Source organism: Corvus hawaiiensis, chromosome 3, assembly GCF_020740725.1.
Source record: "Corvus hawaiiensis isolate bCorHaw1 chromosome 3, bCorHaw1.pri.cur, whole genome shotgun sequence".
Classification (NCBI taxonomy): Eukaryota; Metazoa; Chordata; class Aves; order Passeriformes; family Corvidae; genus Corvus; species Corvus hawaiiensis.
The window spans coordinates 117,994,710-118,020,372 of record NC_063215.1 but is presented as its reverse complement, the minus strand read 5'-3'; the positions used below and the strand labels follow the sequence as shown (position 1 = coordinate 118,020,372).

Here is a 25,663-nt window from a genome sequence, read left to right as displayed (position 1 = left end):
ACACAAAGTTTGAAATGTGTTGTTTATTCAGTTCTTTTTTTTTTGAAGTTCTCAGTTTTAAGTATATTAAATGTAAACATTTTACTCACTTCATAGAAAGCTCTTTATAGTACAATTTGTTTTTACTGTATAATTAAATATTTTCAAAGTTCTGTTTTCCTTTGTAAACGAGTTGGTTTGGTAATTAAAAAAACTGGTTATACCAAGTGCTCAGCTTCTGCAACCTCCTCAGCTCCTGACATCCCTCACCATGGGAAAGGCAGGGAAGAGGGAGAAGGTAAGTTATTGGTTGCTTATCCTGGGTTTTTTTAGGGTATTTTCTGCTCCCTGCTGCTGGTGGGCACTATAAAACCTCAAGGCACGTGAGGGCTCATCTGCCTCAGCAGGTTTTGTGGCAGAGCTGTTGAGTTTTTGGGCAGAGGGGACAAGGGTACAGATGCTTTTGGCTGAGCTGTGCTGCTGGTACAGCTTTCTCCAGGCCCAGCTGAGCTGATGCAAAACCAAAATGCAGGGGGGAGGCATTAGAGGTGTCCAGCTGGGGAAATACAAGATGAAGTCTTGCTCTCACAAAACACCCAGTTTGAGCACTCAAAGAACTCCTAAAAGTTAGGTTGAAGGCCCAAGTACAGCATGAATATTATTGCTGCAATATTTGGTACATGATGGTTCAGAAACTGGACTGGAAGCAAAGTTCAGACCCCCAGATTGCATCTCTCAGTTTCATATTTGCACATGATCGGTGCCCAGGAGCTGCCCCAAGAGCTCAGGGATATTTGCATATCAGCTTCCACCCCCCCATTTGGATACTTCAGATTTACCGTAAAAATAAACAGCTTGGGGGTTTTGGGACGAGCTCTCTGCCTGGTCCAGAGAAGAGCTCAGGCTCAGCACTTTGAGGGTCATCTTTGTGGCCTTGTTTATCCTGGATTCTGCCTGGGATCCCCACATGCAGCAGGAGCTGCAGAGGGAAGCGCCTCATGTGTCCTTGGCACTACGGCAGCAGCCCTTTCCCCCTTTTGGCTCCATTTCCCCTTGGAACAGCTCTTCCCATGCCTGTTGTGTCCAGAGTGCACAGTCTTGTTTACATTTTTTTCCCTTGTAGCTTATGGAATTTATAAATCATATTTTATCTCACTTTGAGTTTTAAGAAATCACACAAATGTGAAATTCTCTTTTGTTTTCTGAATTCAGTTTCTTTAGTTTTCCATCGTTAATGACACTTCCTTCCTAGCTGCAGATCATTATCTGAGAACTGCTCATGGAATCTGTTGCTCATAAGAGCTTTGGTATTAAAACCAAAAATAATATTGCTGTCTGAATCAAATTCTTGTGTTAGAGAAACAGGAGCTTCTGAATTACTTATGTTACAGACACAAGTTTTGACAGCCCAGCACAGGCAGAGCCTTAAAGGAGCTCCTTAAAAATGTATTCATTAACACTTTTAGAGCCTCCATCTCAAGCTCTCATGGAGCTGTTTCTAGCATGAGGTCCTGGCATCACTGAATTCAAGGCAAGACATCCCAGTCATCCTCCCTGTCCCCAGACAGTGGTTTGTCTTTGCAAACATTCCCCTCTTTATTCCCAAGATGTTCACAAAGAGCTCTGAAATTCCAAACCTTAGTTTCTTGTTGATAGTTTAACTCTCTTCTGTTCTTCAGGGAAGCACCTCCCTAATGCATTAACATGATACAAGTATAAAAAATTACTTCCTAAATATGTAGGTGGTGCTTAGTATGAAATATTTAAAATAACCAAAGAAAACCTCACATCTTCCTTATTCCAGGCAAGTTCCTAGGCTGTGTTCAGCTCTTCCAGGCATCCATCCAAGGTGAGGTACAAGAAAAAATGTATTATGCTACTAAATCACAGCTTTTTTATCTGTCTCTCGATACCAACATCCTGTGGCACCTTTTGTTTCTGCCTGCACTCCGACATTCTTGGTATTCCTGTTTTTCTTTAGATTCCCATCATGCACCACTGCCAGGAGTTCCCAATCTTTTTATATAGTGTGACTCACTGGGGAATTCCTACTCCTCAAGAGACCTGATGAGGCCACAACTCTTGTTTCTAGGAAGCATCCCCAGTGTTTTTAAATGAGAAAACCTTGGTTTTAAGTGCAAAGTTTTCCTCTGAAAGCTTTTTTTTTCCCTTTGAAAAGTACTTTGAGAGAGAAATTTGCTCATCTCTACTGCCACTGGCTGTAAAGCAGTCAGTGTCTCAGGGAGACTTGCTCCAGGCGCTGTCCTGCTGGCTGCAGTCTCCCTGCCTTTTGGGATTTCCTGCATGAACTGCTCAGAAGAGGTTGTGAGTGGGTTTCAGGTAACTCAGTGCTACCTGCATCCACACAAGGAATGCTGTAGTATCCCATATAAAGAGTTTAAAATAAAATCTGGCTTGATGGAGGGTTATATACACTGGCTTCCCAAAACCTTTTTATGTACAGAAGAAATAAAAGTAAGGCTAGAGCTTGAACCAACACTACCTGGTCCAGAGTGTGTAAAGTAGGGTCCAAGGGTATCCTTTGCCAGATCAACATGATCCAAATGTTCCAGGGACACCCTTGGCACCCAGGCTGTAACACTGCACAGTATCTGGTCTCCAGCTGCTGCCCAGGAGCTGCTGCTTCCTCATCCCAACTCCAGAAGTTAATCAGCCAGGGTTGGAGGCCAGTCAACATCAACAGACTAGAAAAGCAGAGGGGGAAAAAAGCAGCAGAGTTGGTGTTTTACAGATACCAAAAGAATCACAACTCCTTCTGCTACTTCTTGACAGCATCACTCACTGTTGGGTTGCATTTACAAAGGAGAGTAGCAGTAGGAAATGTGTCCTGTGGTAAGGAATGTTGATCCACTTGGAGCAATTCCATGGAAAGCATCTCACAAGGGCAACTCCCTTAGTAATTTCCAGGAAAAGACAAATAGCAAACAACTTACTTCTACATCCAGCTCCAGAATGTCAGCAGTTCTGTTCAGAAGGGACCCAATGTTGGGCTTTGTTCTCCCAAAGTCTCCGTGCACAAACTCTTTAATGTAGCTGGAAATACTGGCTGAGGAGAGGTGGATTCCACACCAAAGAAATCAAAAGGCGGAGGGGGGGGAGGGGGGGGGAAGTGTTTTTTTTTTACTTCTAAGTAATTTCTCAGTTAATATCCTCTTAAGCCCATACTTATCTTTAAGAGAGCTCCTAATTCCTGGCTTCTGCCTCTGGTGCCTGCTGCACTGCTGGCCTTTATTTTGTTTCATTCCAAAATGAGTGGTGACTTTAGGACACAACTGTAACTTTTAAGAAGCAGTGATCTCCAGTGTGCCCTGAAGCGCATTAAATGTTGTGGAAAAGCTCCTTTTTGGAGGTGAAAAGTTCTCAGTTAAATCAGAAAAAGCTGAAGTGTATTTTTAAGCAGCACAATTTTTATATCTCTCACATACTTTATGAAAACTCCAGTGTGAAATTGTGACGTAAAAGCAAATACTGTGCAGCAACACTACTGCGGGAGAGCAGGAATTTTGCAACACCGCAACCACCAGAGCAGGCAACTTCCCATTATCCCAATCACTCCCATCAGGAGGCTGTTTGGCACCTGCCTTGTGTCAGGGCACCAAGGATACGTTCCTGCCTGAGTCTTCAGGTGCAGGCGGAAGTGGTGCTCGTCGATGTACTCGGACCTCATGGTGTGGATGAGCCGGCAGCGCACAGCCAGAGGCCGCCGGTGGAGCACCCGCAGCGGGGTCTTCTGCTCCAGCTTCAACTCCTGGTACAAGAAGCAACCAAAAACGTGAGGAAGGGAATGTGCAAACGCTGCATAGATGGTAGGAATTGTCTGTTGTTAACCAGTCCCATCTTTTTTATCTTTTGTTCTGGTAGTTGAGTAATCTCAAGGCAAGACCCGTTTTTTCCAAGTTTATCAAAGGAAAAAGGGCAGCCCTCTCAGAGGCCAAGGGAGATCTCACATGAACACAAACTAATGCAATCACAAATACAGAGGAATAACCTTGAAATCTCCATAGACCTTTGCTGGAATGACTCCAGGATTTGGCAGCTCACTCAGAGCCTCAGGGCAATCAGGAAAAAGAAATCCCACCCACAAAATGCTTTGTCTAAACTACAGCCAACCCCCTGGAAATAAAAGTGAGGGGAAAAAAGCCTTAAATGAGATTAGATCTCAGAACAGTCTTTTCAAAAGTTCATTCCCAACTCCCTTTCCCAAAGGAGATGCAGCAGGTTGAAAGGCAACTTCTCAGGAGCAAGGGAAGCTAAAGGAAGAGCTTCCAACAGTTGTCTGCCTGAGCTGCAACTGCTCAAGCCCTCATTTTGTGAATGAGCTCGTTGGCAAGTCCTGTAGGAAATGGTGCAACACACCAAAAACTGAACCCACTTCTCCATCAGGCCAACATCTGGAGAAAGTTCTTGTTCCTGCACATGCTGAGCCTTCCTGAGGCCTCTTTGCACTCTGTCATAGACACTTCCACCTCCAAATGGTTGCAGCTGTGGGAGAACGGCTTTAGAGCAGAACAGAAGAGCTTCTCTGCCCCTCTCACTTACACAGGACACTATCTAAGGTAAAGGGGTGCAGGTACCAGGTTTCCTCCTCTCCCATCCACTGATTTTGATGATTTGGTCTCCTGGGAGGTGAACATTACACAAAGATTTGTTGTCTCTGCTATCAGCCAGCCCCCTGTCCTGCTGGAGTGACTGGGGAAGGAAGAAGGGTGGTATGGAAGTCCCTACAGCAAGAGAAACCCTGATTAAAAAAAAAAAAACCACAAAAACCAAGCACAGAGCAAGAGATAGGCCGATGAGTGCATGTATTTAACTCTTCCCTAGGATATCAGGACAGGTACCATTGAAATCAGCAACAAGAGCTCCTGCTACCTTGATATCATCTAGAAAGGCGATGTCTTCTCTCTGTATTGCTTTGTCTGTCCATATTAAGGCACTGTAGGTCTTTGTCTTCTCCTCTTCACCTTCCTTCATACGACCAATCGCCTCTCTAAACAAAAGAAATTAATGACTCACTTAACATCAGCATAATTATACAAGGCTGTGAGCAAGAACACTTCCCAACTCCCCCCCGAGTGTCGCTTTGAAATCCCTCGCCAGCAACGACAAACACTGACCTGGTGACAAGCTGTAAATCTCGAACCTGTATTTTGTCTGAAGAGTCATTAATTGCCTGTGATATTTAAAAAAGAAATCAGTTAGCAGAGCTGCTGGGTTGGAGAGGCAGCACGTGCTTTACGAGTTCCGTGAGGTGCCAGTGATTTACCTGCTGAAGCCTCTTCATCTCCTCCGCGGTGAAATGTATCCTGCGAGGATTCACCAGCTCGATTGCAAAGGGCCTTCCTGGCAACAGGCACAGGCATAAAACACAAAAACATGTTGTTCTAAATTAATGCTGGAGTTTACACAGGAAGGCTGCAAGGTGTGAAGACGCTCTGCTGCTACACAAACAGGGAGAGGACTGGCGGGCTGAGGGATGGAGCATCAGATGGAAGGGAAGAAACAAGGGACCTTTTTTTGGCTACTAAACCCCAGTATCAGCAATAAGTGCAAATTATGACTTCCCAGAAGACATCTTGTACAAGTCTGTGCTAATTAAAAAATAAAATAAGAAAAAAAGCTAATTAGCTTATTTTCTGTCACCTACAGCAATGCCCAGGTGCACGGCGATGTTAAATCCCACTCCCTCAGCTCAACATCTGTTGCCAGAGTTGTAACTCTGTGCTCAGGGCCTGGACAATCCCCAGCACAAGCAATGCCAAGAATCACACTACAAATCAGACAGCAACTGAAACACAGAATTGTTCATTTTTACTTTTTCCTTCCCTCCTCCCTTGGCTACAGCAGCTTCAGCACGCTGGAAAGCAGCTGACCTTTATAAGGGACTCAAGTTCATAAAGAAAACAAGCTCCCCCACTCTGCAGTCACAGTGAGGGAATTAGAAGGATCCAACAGAAAACAAGAGAGAAATCAGTCTGACATAAAGGGCTTAAAAGTAGGGAGTGAATAAAATAAAATACTGGTAACTAACTATGCCTTTCCATGCAGCCAAGGCCACTGAAAAAGGGCTCCTGTTTCAAGCTGGTTTTATGAAGCTGTTTGGTCTTTGGGAATAAATATATAAGTTTCACTAAATTGCTTCTGAGAGAAAATTCCAAAGCATGCCTAGTCACAGACGTGGCATTCAGCAGGATCTGTTAGAGGAGCTCCACACACCCATTTCATCTCTGTGTTTCACAAGGGGTTTTCCAAGCCTTACCATTGCCTAGTGTCCTTACATCCACATCTTCTCTTCCAGAGGAACTAAAATTAAAGCCTATAACAGATTTGAACAAGGCAGGTGAGCTTTAAGTTTACATTTTTAATACTCTCTACAACTTCTAAAAGGCAAAATATTTTCTTTCTAAACTTGTTTGCAAAATATGCTCCAAAGATTTGTCTTTATAAACCGAAGCCTGCACTTTACAAACTGTGAGAGTTCCTGTTATTCCCAAGTTTCTTGAAGAGCTCTCCCAATTCCTTGGCCTGAATGAGGCTGCCACAACCAGACTAACCATATCCATTGGGAGGAGAGGAGGGGGAAGCAGCAGGTTTTTTTCCAAACTAATATTTAATGCAGTTTTTCCTTGGGCCTTCTATGTCTCTAATTCCACATCTGTTAGATGACAAATGATGGGCAGTGATTATTTCATCTGGATAATCCCTGGATAAGCATTTAGCTTGTGGAGCTTTATACACTGAGGAAAAGAAATGAATCGAGGTAAGAAACATGAAGGGGTCAAAAGCCAGGCAGATATTGTGAAATACCTGTGGCAAAATCCTCCTTGGTACAAGTAATTCATGAATTACCAACGGTTAAGAAGTTTGGTTAGGTAAAAACACTGCTACATGAAACCAACATATTTGCATCATCAGATCCACTGAAAAGCTACTTTAGCACGATAAAAGGATCTAATTAGTCCCAGATCACAGCTAAATAAAGTTCACAAGCTTTGACTTGGAAGGATAAGAGAGGATAAAGAAACATGGTTTTTTCCATTATACTCCCATATTAAGTAGGTAGCTACCAAGAAAAAAATCTCTAGTAATGATGAAAAATGTGTGTGGTAGGAGATCTCCTAAATTCTTACTGTCTGCCTTGAATTCTGCCATTAGATGCTCTGAAATCAATTCTTCCACTGAAGACTCCAGCTTCCGCTCCCCATCAATAATCCAGGGAGTCTGAGGTAAATTCCTGGAATATTTGTTGTATCTTCCTGGAAAAAAACAACCACAGTATTTCTAATCATTCTATGACCATGAGCAAAAGCTGCACTCTTGCACAGCACATTTAACTTTCATGGGAGCTTTGTGACAATAAATTGACAGGCTCGAGCTTCTTTTATGGCAGGAGCATTACACCAGCACTATGGAACACATGTGGCTTGGTTTCTGATTTGGATTCAGAGAACTTTATACACTGAGGAAAATAAATGAATCGAGGTAAGAAACATGAAGAGTTTCTTTCTCCTTGCCAGGAGAGTGGCAGTAGCCAGGATGGCCACTTAGGATGGACTTAGGGAGCCTGTGGCTGCAGTCCTGCCTCCAGGTATATCCCTCCTGTTTGAAATAATCCAGGTTCCAAGCCAGTTCTGCCATTGTCTGAAGGCTTAAGAAAAGAAACCCACACTAAAATGCTTTGGCTCACTACAAGGAACACCATGCAAGGAGCAAAAAGTCCCAATAATAAATGAGGAGGAATGGCAGGAGTCTTGAGAAGGTGCTATGTAAAGAGATTGGCATCCTTGGATGATCCCAGGGACGTTTTCATGGCACCTCCGTGACAGGCTATAATCAAAGAACAAGCCTGATGTGGATGACCAATATGAGTGTTTTTCGGGACAGGTTTGATAAGAACTGAAAATATTCCCAAAGTAAGGAAATAATTCATAAAGGCCAAAGAGCAACCCCTTGCTTAAACCACTTTCAACCTGAAACTTTGCATAGAATGACAAGAGTAGCTCAGCTCTGTGCATTTCTCTGTGTCTCTGACATCTCAGGGGTTTGGAGTCTCGTATCATATTTTCCTATCTCGAACAATGTTTCCTCCGTGCAGTTTGAGCTGCAGAAAAAGCGACACAAACAAATGGGGAAACTGAGTAACAGTTTCACTGGGGCAAATAATGAAAGTAGGATGACTCATCATTCAGATGCAACCTCACACTGCTAAATTCTCTTTCCATAAAATGGAAAAAGGAGAAGAAGGTTTGCTCTTTTTTTTCTTTTTTTCTCAGCTCCCCATTCTAATAATTTTAACTTTTGATCTGAACAAGAGTAGGTTTATAAAACCAGAAGGTGTTTCTTGCTTTGACAGCCCCATGATCCTTAAAGAAAGTTGGGGTGGGAAGTGATCACTAAACATCAAAGGTAAGGTCAAGAGGACAATGTTGTGCTTACAAATTAAGGTCCCATCTCATTTATTAAAAGCAAAATATCTGCACTGTACTCAATAAATTCTATTCTGGACTTAGTTCTTCAAAAATTAAATACCTCCCTGGATTTTTGTTTGTTGGAGCAAGATATAAACTATAAATGACAAGAGCAGTATTAAATGACAGGCAGAAAACAAACCCTCTGTTTTGCTGTTCATACTGTTGAATTCTGATAAAACTATCCCAAAAAGCACCCTAAAATAAAACAGTGTGTTTGGAAAGGCCTATAAGGAGCTGGATATCTTGGATTCACGAAAATGTACATCTAGCTGTCTAACCAGTAACTAAAAATAGGAATGGTTATATGCTGAACATCAGCTACCCTGCCATTCACTTTTGCATGTTTTCATTTTCCATTTCTCTATATTCAGGATTTTAATCATCATAGTATGTTGTATTTAAATTGCAGGTTGGGCTCTTTTTAATAATAATCAGTTTGCATGTATTTAAATAAGTTGTTCATACAAAGGATTAGAAAAAGGGCAGATACTCTGGCAGGCAGACGATAAAAAAGTTAAATCATCTCAACGCAGGGGCACCCAAGTGTTGCTGCACTACCTGTCTCACCCAAACCTCTATAAATCCCATTAAGATTTGCAGTCTTGGATGGGGTAATATGCAGAGAAACCCAGATGGTGAAAACCCCTGAATCCAAATGAAAACCCAAGGAAGTGAACAGCACTGCTGGGAGCTTTTTGGTGCAGAGGTGCCTTTCCCAAACCATTATTCTGAGGGGATCCGTAATGCCTAACTTTTGACAAAAAAAAATATCTTCAGCAGGGGTCAAATATAATTTCTTCCCCTTTCAAACCACTCTTGGATAGAGCTGGATTTGTTTCTTTGCTCCCTACACTTCATTACAGGAATTAACAAACAGCAAGAATCCTCTGGGTCTCAGGGCAGTGTTACAAAGTTCTCTTCAAAACACAGCAGCAAATAAATGGATTGCTTTACCAGCCACAAAAACTGCACCATTATTGCACTGAATTTCCGGAGCATCACAGAGCTTCTTTGGTGAACTTGGAGGACATGGAAAATGCCTGCATTGAAAGTAAAACCAGTGTAAAATATATTGTCACTACCAGAACATGATGCAGCATCATCAGAGCAGTAAAAAGTGTCAATTCTTGGCTTCCCACCGTGTGTGATTTTTACCATATTAACAGCACTTGGTGTTTTCCTAAAACTCACCTCCTAACATTTTGGAACTATGAGAATATTCCTTGGAAAGGGAAGCTTACCTTACAAACTCTAAAGTTCAAAATAATTCTTTTAATTAAAAGATCAGGAGTGATTTTCTATTGCCAGAAAGAAAACACATTTTAACAAGTAAACCAACAGAATTTAAACAGTCAAAAGTTCTTTTAAAGCCACCCTACCACTACTTGCCCACTGACTATTTTCCTCCCCTCCCTAATTCTATACAAAAGCACAGTACTAAGAAATAGTTTCAGTATATACTTACTTGAGAAAATCCTCTTCTTTTATCTTCTCCAGGGCTTTTATAACTGCCATTCTGGTGAAAACAGACTGCACAGTGAAATTAAAAAATGAGTCAAGAACTAAGAAAAGCAAAGATAGGATTACACTGTGCAGTTTTGTCACTGCTCACTTGGAGCCCAGGTCCAAATTTGCAAAACAGTTTAAAAACAGAATCCTAAATCCATGAACATGAACCTAAACCAGCTTCACTTTCAAGAGTTAAATATACCTAAGCCCCAGCTTTTATGCCAGTGACAGCAGGCAGGTAGTTCTGCTGAAAATAAGCCTGTTGAGTAGGAATCTGTTTCTGAAGTTCAGAAGTTGATTGATTCTCAGAACTAAGGGCTCTGAACGGTGGGGCTGGGCAGTTCCTCCTGTGGAAAGCAAGCAGCTTCCCACTCCCAGGCTGCAGCAAAAGCAGCAATGACAGGGCAGCAGGAGCAGGAGCCACGACTGCCAAGCTCTGTGCAGCTGCTGCTGCTGGGGTAACGCCAGTGAGAATTGATGTTCCTAGGACACGAGAAACAAGCGTTGCAACAGCTGAGGTGAAATCCTGCTCTGGGAAGGCTGAGCGCAGGAGAAGGTCTCTAAATGAAGCTCCTAATCAAAGCATGGTCAGGTCTTGAAATCTACCAAGCCTGCAGCCCCTCTCTCCACAGCCTGCTCCACTCTCAGTTCCCTCAAGGTAAAATGTTTTTTCTTGCATCTCCTCTGAACTTCTCATTTCAGCGTATTCCTGCTGTGTCTCATCCTTCCAGTCATGCTCTGTGAAGACCAGCCTGGCTCCCTGCTCTCGATCAGCTCTTTTGGCACTGGCAGGAGATTCAGCTGGATCCTCCCCAAAGCCTTCACCAAGAACCTTAGAGAATTCCAGGTTCCTCAGCCTCTCCTCCCAGGCATGGGCTCCAGCCCCGGGACTGCCCTGATGGCTGTCTGCTGAATTTCCAATTTAATGGTGTCTTTTTTGCAAACTGGACTGGGGATTTGGGGAAAAAAATTAAAAAAAAAAAAAAATACTGGGTCACTGTTTGGGACAATTCAAGTCTTGGCTCTAAACAGAGTTCCAGGGTGTCTTCTGGAAAGCTGCTCTTTCTCCTTCTAAGCATAAATTAGAGATAATAGCACTTCCCTTCCTCATAGAACAGATGAGCTGGAAAGCCCTGCAAGCAGCAGCAGGTTTAAATAGCTATCTACAGACAGCACAGAAATTTTCCCTCAGAAGCCAGTTTTTACACCACTTCTCTGATTAACACAGCCCTTGAAGCCCAGCTTCTTTGTAAGGACAAACCTGTGACAGCTCTTCAGAGCTGGTATTTTTCTTTAGATTCCCCTACATTTTGTTGCCTATGTGGTTTTAACAGCCAGGCCCTGCTGGTTTAGCTCCTTATGTGGGATTTCCCCCCTTTAAAGGACAGCAAGCAGCGAGTTATAACAATACAGCCCTGCTAAAAAAAGAGTGGCGTTTATTGGTCAGGTGGAGTAGAGTCAGCAGAATTCCTGGGCCAGACTCTGCCTCTGCCAAACGTTGGCAGACTCTTCACCAGAAAGAATAAAAGGCCTTGCAATGGCTTCTCACAGAAGTTACTTGTTCTCCCTCTGATCATATCAACTGTCCCACTTGTATCAGTTTCCCTCCGACTGGTTTTTTATCCTCACATGTCCCCCTTTCCGTCAATGGTTGTGTGTGTGCTCAGGGTCTGCAACAAGTGGCAAGGTCCCTTTTCTTTCCCCCCCTCCTCCAGAGGCAGAGAGGATAAAACCATCCTGCATGCATCCTGGCTTTCATTCAGATCAGAGGACATGAAAACTACAGAGTGATCGTTTCCCTTTTGGCTGCCGAGTCTCATCTTCACAATGTGACTTATCTGAACTGCTTCACCCACAGAGAGCTTGAGGATCATCTTTTATGCTACTTTTAATGCATGACAATCAAATTCCTAGATCTTAAGGGAGGTATTTACAGAGGACATTCCGAAAATTATGGCCTTTAGACAGCCTGGAAAATGAATGACCTAAAGAAAAGCACCAAGCTCTTGGTTTTCCTCAGCTGAGAATTGTGAAGTGAATAAAGGAGACAACTTTATTTTCAGACAATTGAAATCTGGAGAGCTTTTTGATGAAGGAAAACCAGACATTGAGCACTGACTGAATACCCAGATAAGTTGTAGCTACTGCTGTGAAATTCTGAATGTCAGAACAGAAATACAGTGATGGAGATCTTACCTGTTTGTTCTTTGCTGGTTTGAAACAGTCTGGGCAGGCTGTGGCTCTAAACACAGAAATGAAAATTAGCTGCTCCTCTTACAGAGAAAGAAATAAACAGGCAGACTCACAAGCACAGCACGTGAATGGTTTTTGTACCCATACAGCCAGTGTCTCGCTTCCGCAGCTTAGCTCAGAGCTAATTCAAATTCCCTTTATCCTAAACCACAAATGGTGCAAGACGTGCCTTGCTTGATCCAGAGAAATCATGGACAAAGCTCTCTTCTTCTGCTCTGACCAACACCACTGTGTCTCAGCTTTGAGAAGGGCTGGAAAAGCACACAAGTTTAGCTTTCAGTCCTTTCCAATCCTTCTCAATAAAGGTCATGTTTAATGTTTTAAGTTTTAGGCAAGATTTTCTGACACCTTGAAATCTGTACTTGCTGCTCTTAGACAATGCCTACTACAAACCTGAGATTCAAACTGTCCCTTCTGGAGAGGAAAATTCAATTTCCTACTGAAAAAGTAGCCCCAGGTGTTCACACCACTTGTGCTTTGCCTGTTCAAAAGGAAACTACTGGCTGTTTCACAAAAGTGAAAGCCAAGTCAGTGAAACATTTTTTCTGAGTAGTGTGGAGGAAGTTGCTCTTCCTATTAGTGGATTTCCATGTATGCAGTCAGAGACGATTTCTGGATTTCTGTGTATGCAGTCAGAGATATTTCTGACCTCCAACCCAATTTATCACTTCTTGCTGATGCTTTTCAACACCTCTGTATCTATTTTCAGACTCTAAGGAAGCAGGTTTTGCAGTTTCTATACAAACAACTTCCCTGGCCAGTCTGCGACACAAAGCAGCGCAAACTCCCTCTTCCAGAATTTCAGTATCACCTTACCCTTAAATATCTCCAAATATGAATTGACAAGAGCCAATCCAATCTTGGGTCATTTCAGCACAGCTACCTCCACACAACTGTGTAAGAACAGGAGAGAAACTGCAGATGCCATGCTTGGAAATCCAATCCAAAAATTCTCCAGGTTGAGACAAAGTCCTACTTTGCTTCCATAAAATCCATGACTGTCACTATGCCTGTGACAATTGCCAAATTTATCATATTCACATCAAAACCAAAGCACTGCCTCAGAATGTGCCCAGAGCCAGCCACTCACACAAGCAGAATGCCTTGGCACCTCAGGAACCACCGCGTAATTAAATTAGGTAAGGTGCTGTTACTTCAGAAAGCCTCTCAAACCTTAATTGCTGTTTAAGTGTGCTACAAAGAGAAGGCAAATAAAGGGATATTGTCAGGTCACATGGAATAAACCTGAGTAATTGGAATGTGGAATGGAACTTCTTTACAGCTTTCACCTCCACAACTGCTCTGGTTGGAGCACTAGCACTGGCACCATAGCATGTTCCACATCAATATTCCTGAAATGCCAGAAAAAGGATGGAAGGATGAGCTGAAAATACCAGGGAATAGGTTTCAGATGAAGGAAGTAAAATTAAATAAATGAGAACAAAAGGGTGAAGGATCCAGAAACACTTCAGTTCTTACAGGATTGAAGGTACCATTATTGAGAACTGTAGTTTGGCCCCCTACAATTTTCTCCCTCTTTTGCCCAGCCTTGAAGAAGCTGGAAAGGAAAGATGTTCAGCAAACACTGATTATCATTGTTCCTAATACCTGCTCCTTCCCAAGCTTCCATTCCCTCATCCCCCACCTCAAGACAAACTAAAGATGCAGTTGTGGAAAACCAAGAAGGTGGTGGATTGAGCACTCAAAGATCACAAATTGCCAGAAGAGAAATCAGGAAATAAATAAAGGCTGCGAGACAAATCTCCAGCCTCAAGAAGTGAATTCACTGTTCAGCAGAGATGTCTCTGCTGAGCGTCTTTCTGTGCTAAGAGCTTGCAGTAGGTGAAAATTAACTGAGTGAAACTTTAAGTTTTCCAGGAAGCACCAACAAACAGGAAGAGTGACCCTAATTATCCAGAATATACTACAGCTAGATTTTGAGAAATCAGATCAAATGGCAGCTAAATTCACAGAACTGTTTTGCTTCTTTGTGTACAGCAGGTGCCCTACTGGGCCAGGCCAGAGGCTGTGTGTAGTGGCCAGGGAAGTTCTGTTTGTTTTCATCAACCAGCTACGTTGGATTAACTCACTTCTAAGCCCTCCCTCCTATCCATGTGTCTTACAAGAGGAGGAAAACCTATGTATAACCTCAAAAGATTCCCCACCTGCAGTTACATGGTTTGAATTTTTAAAAATGATCCAGGGAATGACTTTGAGAAGGGCTGAAAATGAACAACTCATCTGAATGCTCTCCTTCCAGCTCAAATCAGAATTCTGGATGATATTTTTTTATTGGCATCAAAGAGCAGAATTGGTGTAACTTCAAGCTCTGCAACTTTATATGGATATGAGGAAATCTAGATGCAGGCCACATTCTAGTTTATAAACATGGCATATTGTCCTCTGTAACAAATCCAAACCAACAATATTGCACAACATTTAGATAAAGATCTTTTGTTACTTGTAGAAAAACTTACAGGAAATGGCACTCCTCGTCTGTTTCTGGGTGAGCAAAGACCACGCTAACTTCAAACAAACTCTAAATTAAAAAGAAAGAAAAAATAACAAGAGGGTGGTAATAGTTTTTTAAACAACCACGCAGGATATTCTCAAGTACCCACATTGTCGTTTCAGGAAAACAGTAGAGGCAACAGAGACAGTAACCCATTTATTTATGTTTCAAGACATTAAAAGGCGTGCCAGAGCAGCACTTGCCTTTCTGAAGTCACCAGAGATGATGTGAGAGCACTTCACAGCCATGAGTGACCTGCACTGGTCCCATCCTGTGCAGGGCCAGGGCAGAGGCAGCCAAGGCTCAAAGCCTATTACGGTCACTAAACCCCAGAGCCCTCCTGGCAGTGCAATACAGATAAAAACCCTGCTGTAGTCACCACTGTAAAATTTTGTCAGGGGCTTCCTTTGCAGTGCCTGCATGGCCTTGGGGCAAAGAAAGGCAACACATCCTCGTGGATTGACAGTAGCCCAGGACCTCCAGCGTAATCTCAATTCTACCCCCAATTCCCTCTCTGGCCTTGGGCAAACAACACTCATTACTTGTGTTACTCAGATACCAGAACACCTCAGGAGGGCTATTGAAAAGATTGGCTAATATTCAAGTGCCTTGTAGATAAAGGGCATGAGAAAAACAACTTTTATGGTACAGGGATGTCTGGAGTGGCTCAGTGCCTAAGTGGTGTAGAGCTTTTACTAAGTTGCTATGTAAGAAGTTTGTTTCTTCCTGCATCATCTTCAGAGTAACTGAGTGGGTTTTTTCTTCACTAAGAAAAAAGGGATGCTTTCAATTAGCACTCCTGGGAAAACACAGCCTGTAATTATTGTGGAAGCTGACAAATCAACATAAAGACTCAGTGAATCTACTCCTGGGGTCAGTGCTATGGCTGGTGACAAGTAAAAACTACAGACAGCCACAACTGCAGAAATTTTACATTCAAGATGATTCAAGGTGCTTCTGAGTTTGGCAACACTTGATGGCCATGTTCAGTCAACGCCTTTCAGAAAGATTTTAAGGATATTAGTCAGAATCTTCAAGTTGAAAACAGCTTGAAAAAAACATTTCTGTTGCCTACTTAGGGGTGTTGCAGGTCCCAACAAGCCGATTTCTAGTGCTCATTAAAGTGAACAGGGACCAGTCTCTTCTCTTTCAGTTCATTTCAGAAATATATTTTACCCACAGAACCTGAACAACTGAGCTCCCAGAGCAGTAGCAAGTGTTGGCACTGACAGGAGAGCAAGGAAGGAATGTGTGAGCATTCTTCAGCCTCTGCAAAACAGGGATCCCAGAACAGGAGACAACTGGAAAAGTCTCATTAACAGAAGGAGGATGGCAGCACAAGAGATTTAGCACAAGGCTGTGGTGGTTTCAGAAGATGCAATGATCTGTGTGTACAAAAATGAAGATTGGGCCCCTCAGGACGCACACTTGGAGATCTCTGGTTAAAAGAATTCCCCCCCCCCCAATTTCCTACAGTGAATTTAGGAGCCACTCAGCTTGTTTCTCTCTTAATAAGGAAAACAGGATAGATTTTTATTTCCCCACCATGTGTGTAAGTGTACAAATATACACACACAAACACATATGAAAAAAGAATAAAAAAACCAAAGAAAAAGGCATTCTGTTATTTATACAAGACCTTTCCATCAGCAGGAACACCCAACTCTTCTGACAACTGGGGATGAATAATCCACTTATAAGCTTCTTTCAGCTGAACAATGTCATCCTTTGCCAAGGGAAGGCCCAGATTTCTGAATCACAAAGAAATAATAACTTGCACAGGGGTCTGTCAAAAATAGATACATGACATACAGTATTTCAAGAGGAACTTAAGTAACTACTGCCAAGTAAAACAGATGCATTTTTTTTTCTGTGCACTGAGGAAACTGATGCCAGAGCTTGCTGGGAGATCAAAAGTTGCCAAAGTCTTTACAGAGCCTGCCCAGAGAAAAGCTGAGAAAGAGAGAGATGCATTTCAAACCACTTGTTTGGGAACTTACAGAGCAAAAGAGATAAGGAACCCCAAGTAAGGTCCAACCAGGGAAAAAAGAAAAAACCAAACACACAAAACCCAGCTGCCACCTTATTCTTTGTAAGCATCAGGTAAACTGGGCTATAAAATCAACATTTATGTAGACAAATGGTGTTTGTATGAAGAGGTCTTGTCAGACAGACAGCAAAAGCCATTACTCACCTCATCTCCTGCTTCACCCCCAGCCAAGCAGCACGCTGCAGGTCACCAGCCATGCCCAGGGAAAAGAGAGCAAAAAACAAAAGCAACTGAAATTAAGGCTCAGAACTCCCAACAATCTGAGAGACTCTTTGCAAAAGGAGAAGTGTTTTAAAAACTCATGACTAAAAGGAAGTATCAGGAATTTAGTTTTTGCTTCAGAAGTGGAAAGATGGAATTGGTGTTTGTTTTTATTTCTAAGACATCACTTTGCTCTTCACCTCAAATCCTATCTGGCTTTAAAAAAAACAAAAGAGGTTTCATTAAACTGTTTGGAACTTGCTATCAATACTGTACCTACAAAAAGACTCTTAAGTCATTAGTTGTCTTCCATACAGAGAAATTTTTAAAAAAGTGTCTAAATGAATGGTATATGAAAGCTGATTGACATAAATTAATAAAACCCCAAATTCAGCTATCATCTATTATAAAAAAGAAAGAAATTAAAAATATACTTGCTCTTACGGTAATCCCAGAATTACCCCCTTATTTGAAGCATACCACTTAGTTTAGGAGAATAGGTTAAATATGGAAAACGTGAGGAACAGGAGGAATAATTCTAGAAATCAGAGGGAGCTTTTAGTACAAATGCTTGAGTTCACTAACAATTAGTACAAAGAGAAAAACTCCCCTCAAAACTTCCTACAATGAAGCACAACAACATTTTCAGTTCTCTACTAACAACAACTACAAAATACATTAGGACTGGCAGGAAACCACTTAACTAGTTCAGCCTGTGTCACCATCCTCACTGAAGATAATTCCAAAAATCAAGTTGTTTGATTTGAAACAGCCACAGTGAAACAGTTTTCAGTCTGTAGGCTGCAGACTTTTAAATCCCTTCCCTGTCTTTCATTCTTCATATACAGTGCTTAAAGCATAACCTCCCCCAAACACTGCTGCAAGAATTACTCTCCCTTGTCAAGGAAATAATTACAAGGATTAGGTTTGAGAACAGGTCTCAAACTTCAGGAAGCAGGGCCAGGATCACATGGATATCAGAAGGAACCACATCATAGATCCCTTTTCCATGCTGATAAGGAGCTCAATCAAAAAAACAAGTCTATTAGCCTTCCATTAGTCCATCTAAAAGAATGAGGGAACCCTAAAAACAGTGCTAGAAATTAAGAGGGAAGAGGGATGGTGGAGAGAGGACACGAACTTTGTTAGATCCATGATACACAAACCCCCACACTGCTGAATGAAACAAATGCAGTTGTAGTGATGAAATGCTGTTTGCTCAGATCCACCATGATTCATTATCCTGCATTTGTAGACAGTATGAGTAAGGCTGCTTTACTTGAAGTACCTCGTAATCCTGTTTGCATAATAACCCAGATAAAATCATAAATAAAAATAGCTTCAATTGAAATTCCTTGAACGTAGCTCTGAACTAGAGGATATGACAACCACAGAACTGGGCCTAGGAATCTGCATTTGACAAATGCCAATTTACAAAGAAACCTCTCCCATGCCTTGATTTAGAGCACATGCAGGGTTGGGGCTCAGTGGGGTGGCTAATCTCACTCCTCTTCCCTGTTTTCTGGGGATAAAACTACAAAATAGGCAAAACTTCTGCACGGGAGCAGCTATGCTAAAATGAGACCACAGGTCAAATTTCATCTCCTCTCTCTCTTGATTTCCAAGCTGAAAGAGAATTAAAGAAATCACTTTTCCCCTTCAATTAAGGGGAAACAATAGATGAGGGTACTGCAAGCACAGAGGCCAAAAGATCCCAAATTCCAAATCGCATTCAACCACCAAGCCAGCCAAACCCCTCCACTCTCTCCCAGCTGTACGTGGAGCAGGGGATCAGATCCCTCTACTTCGTAATTACTTCACGTTTGCGAAGTGGGTTGAAAATGAAGACTGCTCATTACAGAGCTGAAGCCTGCAGGGCAGTGCTTAGCAGCAAACACATCTCTGGAATACAGCAGCTCAGGTGCTGTATTGATTACAAGCTGCAGGATATTATTCTGGTGCTGTCTGAGGGAGCTTAGTGGCAACAGTTGAAATACCATGTGCAATCCCAGCCACAGCGTGGTTTGAGAAAAGAGCTTGGAGATGGGGAATTCCAGGATGAGGCACAGGCAGCCCCTACAGGGAGTAATGACTACAGATGTTATTTGCATCAGTGTCCTTGTAGCAAGCACCAGGATGATGGATCACAACTGAGACCACAGACAGAGCCAACAGTCACCCTTCTGAAGGGCACGACTCACTTCATATTCTAATAGAGTTGTCTGACATAAACCTGGGACTCCCGTATTTATGATTTATTTCAATCAAATCTCCTACTTGTGGAAGGAGGCAATTGCTTCCTTGCATCACAGATACAAATACTATGCAAATGTAGATTTTATGTCCCGCTCTTCTCCAGCTCCCCTCGTACATTTTAGACTTGGCAGGATGACAACTGCCATAATTAAATGAGTTGAAGGTAATACTGAAAGGCAGTTTCTGATTTTTTTGTTAAAAAGATGATGGAGAAAACCTGTGTGTCACACCCGAGGGCAGTGGGAGAGGCTGCCTTTGGGTGTCCTTTGATGATAGGATTACACATGTTCTTGTACAGAGCAGGTCAAAGAATTAAAAGCAGAATTTAACAAATGACCTCTTTTCAGCACAAAGCATTTTGAGATATTCTGATATCTGATTTTGATATTTTCAGACATTTTTACATATTATATTGCTGCCTTTCTGTGGCTGTAAAACAGGTTCTCACCAATTATTTAAGTGATAAAGGGATAGGAGGTAAATAAACCCCTGTGATTTTTAAAGTTCTTCCTCCACCATCACCCCTTTTCACCCCTTCAGTCAGAGCAAACAGCTGCTTTAGCACTTGGCAAGGCTGGAGGCAAGGAATAGAAAGGACAGCAGGAACTTCTTAATCCAAACCTTCTCCCAGTCAAACCAAAACTGCTTCCAAAGGGAACAGATCTGGTTTTGGAGTTTCCTACTCGCTCATTTCACTCCATCTATTGATTCGTGGGCGCACAGCACAGCTCTTACTCCCTTGGCTGTGCCCAGCAGTGCTGCTTTGCTGGAACGCAAGGCCCAGGCAGTGAGGACATCCCTCGCCTGAACTGCAACGCAACACCACCCTCTACCGAGGCTTCCTGCAAACACCCGGTGCTCTTTGAACACCTCAGCTTACACCCGGCTTAAAGCTGGAGTAAAACTTGGTGAAGTCTGACCTACGTTTGGCGTTTCCCAGAGCACCACAGGCATCCCAATACTCACCTAGCCTGAAAGTGCTTTATGACACACCTCACTTTTTAGAGGCATCAAAAACCAAAATGGGAATCAGGGCAGTTCACCCAGCCAGAAAGAACAAAGCAAACACACCAATGATGCTCGATTTAGGATGGGAAGCAGAGAATCTTATGCTCCAGAAGACTTAGGAGCAGAGCATTTGTCAGCTGTGAGAGTGGCATTTGCCCAGGATGCCACAACTAACAGCACAAATCACCACTGCACGTGCAGTAGATTACTTAACAAACTGTGTGGGAGCAGAGGAGGCCTCAACACAGCTTTACATACAAATCCAACACCACCTATGCTTCTTTCTGCCATGTTCACTGAAGCTTCCACCACATCTTAACCTCAGCAGGCATCTATTGCACCGATTTACACGGTGCTCTTTAAAACACCACTTTTGCATCACTTTTAGAACAGTACTTTTGCATCATTTTATATCAGAAAGCAGGGGAAGATTGCAAAATATCTCACAACTGAGTGTCTTTTCCCGTCACGTAAAATGCTGAACACCTCAAGAGTTCATTCTCAAATTCCTTCCTTTGCATTCTGCACTACCAGTTTTCATTTCTCCCTGGAAAGGCACCAGCTGTGTCTCCAAGAAGATCCTCACAGCAGGGCTGGCATCTGCACCAAAGGGAACAATTCACTGAGGGTTTAAACAAACTCCTTTTAGGTTTTCAGATGGAAAGGAACTCCTGGGCTAACTGAAAACTGAAGTGACTCAGGCCCTTTATTAATTACAGTAATACTCACCCACAAGGAAGGGGAGAGCAGACTCCACTTCCAGCATGTGCTTTTGTTTTTTTTAGCCAGTAACAATTAAAAATTAAACCACCTCCAGCTCGTGCACACCACAGTTACTTTCTTAAATATGTATTTAATTATTTAAGTTACTTACCTCCCTAACAGACAGCTGTGGGGGTAGTGACACAGAAAATACAAAACTGGTGAACTGGTAGTCAGCAGAATTAACTTTTTGGCACACCTGTAAGAGAAGGAGCTTAATATTAATCTTTATAATTTTATAAACTTGATAATCTCTATTCTACATAATCACTGTGAATTCATGCATGCTAACATACATTCAGAGAGATGCCCAAAATACAAACCAGAGTAATCACTAACAACTTATTGAAATATAAGCTTTTTTGTCCTGTTAAAAAAATTTACTAACAAGCTGTATCCTAAGTGCTACGAAACAACCAAATTCACTATTTTAAGGCCAGGGCCAATTGTATATTGAAATTTTAGGTGAAATCAGCATCTCAGATAAGGAAATTTATGTATCAAATATTTAGGTTTTGTGGCACCTTAACAAGTGCTGTCAGATTTTCCATTGCTACAGAAGAGAGTAACTCTGAAACAAACACTAGCAGTGGATTCTGTAAAAAGATACATATTCTGCCAATGGAAACAAAAAAGATACAATTATGTTCTGCAACAACAGAAACTACATACTATGCTTTCTGTCTAGTCCCATTTTTGACACATTCCTGCTATTAAACGAAATCCTTTTCAATCAAAACCCTGTTAAACATCTCAGATGCCAGTGTGAGTTTTCTAGCTGATATTTCAGTTTGTCACATGAGCAATTTGATTGCTCAGAGATGGTGTTTGCAACACTCCGTGCCCACATTCTCTCCTAACTCACATTTTCTCTGTTATCCACAACCTGTTGTACCACCAAAACATTTTCTTCCCCTGCGGTACTTCCTAAAGATGGGTTCATGCTGTATTAGAAACAGGTAGTTCAGAGAACAGCACTTGATGACTCCTCATTTTCCTGTCACATAAAAAAGTGAAGAGAGGTTGCCTGTTCCACTGAGGTTTCCCTTGAAAGCAGCTGAACCTCAGGCCATCTCCTAAATTCATGTAACCACATATCTGTTAGTCCTTTTCTTAGGAAAGTGTGCTCCCTGCAGTCATTCCATTGCACCTGCACTGCTATTTTTTAAAAAGTGCCTCTATGCAAAGTCTGGGCAAAATTCAGTCCCACCACAGATGCAACTTCCCAGCTGCACAGGTGTGCAAACACTGCCCAGGAGCGGGATGGAGTAGAATGCTGCCATCTACATTCCAAATATCCCAAATAGGCAAATGTTTTGGTTTGTTTTTTGGTCTCTTTCTTTCAAAAGAAAGAGAAAACATCCCTTTGGAAAAAAACCCAAAAAAACTGCACGATGTTTTCAGTCAGCAGCTCTATTCCGTAGGCCCCAACATACACAAGCTCCAAAAAAGTAGCTCAAAAGGCTAAGAATGTACCTTTTTAACAAAGTCAGCCTCGCAGAACTCCTGGAGAATTCCCAAACACACGTTGCAAACCTTCGCAGCCGAGCTCTCCACTGCGGCGTTCCCATCGCCAGCCTCAGGAATCTGCGGGATGGCTCCGTTGTGGTTCACATCATCGGCACCTTCCTCCCTGTCTTCGAGTCTGATTCTCTTACAAGGGGGGTCAGCCACATCCCAAGAGACTGTGTCTTCTTTTTCCCGATTGTTTTTCAGAAATTCCTGTAAATCCTTCATCAAATCCTAACACAAACAGAGCAATCGCACTGTGGTTGTTTTCTCCTCTTTAACAAACACAATTCCATAAGGCAGTACTATTCCAGTTGAGGCTCAGTATATGTAATTAACAACTTGGAATTTATACCCAAAGACATCTTTAAGACACAATTCAACAGCTCCAAGCTGCATTTCTCTCAAAATAGAAATTTCCAGAGAAAATATTGCTGAACAACTCGTTTATCATCCAAGAACAAAAACATTTTCCAGACTTGCACAAACACATTTATCTTTGCCCCATCATTATTTAATGAAAAGAGACATTTAGTGCTTTCTTGTCATTTAGATTATGTTAGAATTGGATTCCTCCAACTCCACTAGCCCAGGAAGAGAGTTGGCCATTATAATAAAAAGAAAAGGGAGCAGACACAGGTGGGTGTGAAATGAAACACACAGAGTAAGAACTTTGTGTCAGGAGAGAAGCCTTGAAAAATTAAGAATTACCTCCATGTCTCTGATTCCTGGAAGGATGAGAGACAGGACATAGCTCAGGAAGAAGGGTTCATTAAAAGGTTTTCAGTAAGGAAGACAGCAGTTACTGTGCTGTTGCAACTCAGAGGAAAATCAGGTAGAGATGCAAAAGAACAAAAAAGGGCAAAATGAACAAACACTCCTCAAATAATTGATAAAAAACAGAAAAGGATAGGGAAGAAAGATGTTAAAAATTAATTCTGGAGAGTCTAAACTTGAACAAAGGTGAAACAATCAAGACAGACACCAGCAGACACAAGCACAGAGACAGGGGATCAGAGCAAGCTAAAAAGGATGTCTGATAACACCGTGTTTCTCTGATTTATCCTTACCGGTGCTCTCAATTCTTCAGTGGCATCCTCCTACCAATTCTGCAATTTAATGTAAATTTCCTTTCCATCCAAGCAAAAAGCACAGTTTTTCATAACTCCTTTTCCTCTCAGGCAAAGAGCCCAAGAACACAATGAAGGACAAACCTTGTGTGGATGTCTATAAAGCATCTGTGATCCCACGCAGCAAAACCTCAAAATACATCGCGGGCAAGTGCCAGCGTTGAGTAACAGCTGAACAATTGGTCTGTCCTTCTCTGTTAGTGAAGACATGCTGGGTAAATCTAAAATTCAACACAGAAAAGTAAAAAGAAAGAAGCTTAGAATAAACACAGTTCAGCAATTCAATAATAAAAAGACTCAGCTTAGACTTGACTGCACCACGTTTAGAGTAACTGGAATTTTTTTTGTCCTCTACAGAAAATTTAGGATACATGTTTGTTTTAAGTCACAGGCACAAGAAAAGTGGAACACCAACCCAAAAAGACCACTGACTGGGGGAAAATCTCCTGTACTTCCTAGGATTTTCCTAGAAAACCTGAACTCGAGTTCTGACAAGGGAATGCAGAGCTTTTGCCCAGTTTTATCTTGGATAAAGTACGTGACATGCTAATCTTTACTGAATGAAGGAGGGTGGAGCTAAGACATATTGAGGCAAATTTAAAAGGGAAATTCCTCCTAAAATTGCAATGACTAAAGAAACAGTGTGTTAAAATAACAGGGGGGAAAAAAAAAGAGCCTCAAGCCATCCCCTTCTGTCACACAATCCCCTCCAATTGCTTAAAGATTTATTTCCCCTCTCAATAAAGAACTCGTGTTTTTGTGAGAAATCTCATAATGGTTCTCCCCCCCCCCCAAAAAAAAAATCATGGCTGATTTGGTTTCCTGTCATTCTCTCTGCCCAGAACTTTAGGACAGACTGAATTTTTTTTTGGCCGAAATTTTGTGATGGGATAGAACTCAGCATTTTTTTTTGGAAGAAGAGAGATTCTGGGTGAGGTTCTCACCCTTACTGGACACCTAGGAAATGTCAGAAGGCATGTAAGGATAACCACAATTGTTCAGACCAAAGGTTTAATGAGTCTATTATCACCCAAAGAGGGAATAAATTCAGCAAGGAATTCCACAATACCTACAGACTAATGAACCACCTGATTTTGGTTTGGGCTTAGCTCCTGCAAGCAACATTTGATACTCTCCTAGTTCTTGTGTCCCAAGAGATGGGATACATCCACGTTTTCCATGCCAGCCACAGTCTGTTACACCTGCAATATCCAATCCTGCTCAGGATTACCCTGCACAGAAATACTGCAGCAGTGGAAAACCTCCACAGCACGGGAAAAGTTCTTACTTCCATGAATTTCGTTTGTCCTGGGTTTGGATGCTTTATGGTAAGCTGTAAAACCAAGGGCTACCTGGAAAACTTCAAAGCTGCTTCTCAAGAGGAAAGAGCAAACACAAACACGCTTTTAGGTAACTGTAACCTCAATTCACCTTCATGAGACTGAAATACTGGCAGTGGGTGACGCTTAAGGGCAAATGTGGCAACATTCGTGACATTTTGTGGCAATGTGGGGGGAGGAATCAGGGGCCCCGCTGGGGCCCAGCACCTCAGGGCTGAGCTCAGCACCCCTCCTGTGTGAGTGAGGGGGAGCTCAGGACCCCGTTCCGGCCCGAGCCTCAGGACTGCGGGGGCTCGGCAGCCCCTGTCTGACGGGGCGGCCCATTGCCCCCACACCGCGGGCCGAGCCGGAGGGGCGCGGAGGAACGGGGCCCGCTCAGCACAGGGCCGGCCCCCCGCAGGCCGGAGGCGGGTGCCGTTCCCGCTCCATTCCCATTCCCAGTCCCCCTCCCTTTCCTACTCCCACTCCCATTCCCGATTCCCGGTCCCGCTCACCCCTCGCTCGGCGGCCCACGGAGCCGGCACAGGCTCGCTCGGCAGAGCGGCAGAGCGCATCGCTCAGCCGGCGCGGCGGGGCGCCGTGCCCGCAAGGGCGGCTGGTGGAATAGCTCGGCGCTCCCGCGCGGTGCCTGCCAGTGGGCGGGGTCGAGCGAGGCCGAGCCCGAA

General features: G+C 42.7%; 1 protein-coding gene across 1 annotated transcript; it reads right to left on the bottom strand.

The window, feature by feature from the left end:
* Positions 1 to 3: 3 nt before the first annotated feature.
* On the bottom strand, positions 4 to 25,572 carry PUS10 (pseudouridine synthase 10). The gene is made up of 18 exons (XM_048296148.1): positions 25,493 to 25,572; positions 23,743 to 23,879; positions 22,496 to 22,762; positions 21,132 to 21,218; positions 16,937 to 16,971; positions 16,382 to 16,493; positions 14,708 to 14,769; positions 12,174 to 12,219; positions 9,934 to 9,998; positions 9,423 to 9,508; positions 7,128 to 7,253; positions 6,257 to 6,313; positions 5,264 to 5,340; positions 5,115 to 5,170; positions 4,870 to 4,987; positions 3,606 to 3,748; positions 2,934 to 3,033; positions 4 to 2,684 (listed from the first exon to the last, which is right to left on the bottom strand). The coding sequence occupies exons 2-18, from the start codon at positions 23,866 to 23,868 to the stop codon at positions 2,646 to 2,648; spliced, it is 1,602 nt and encodes a 533-aa protein (XP_048152105.1). The 5' UTR covers positions 23,869 to 23,879; positions 25,493 to 25,572; the 3' UTR covers positions 4 to 2,645.
* Between the last annotated feature and the right edge of the window lie 91 nt (positions 25,573 to 25,663).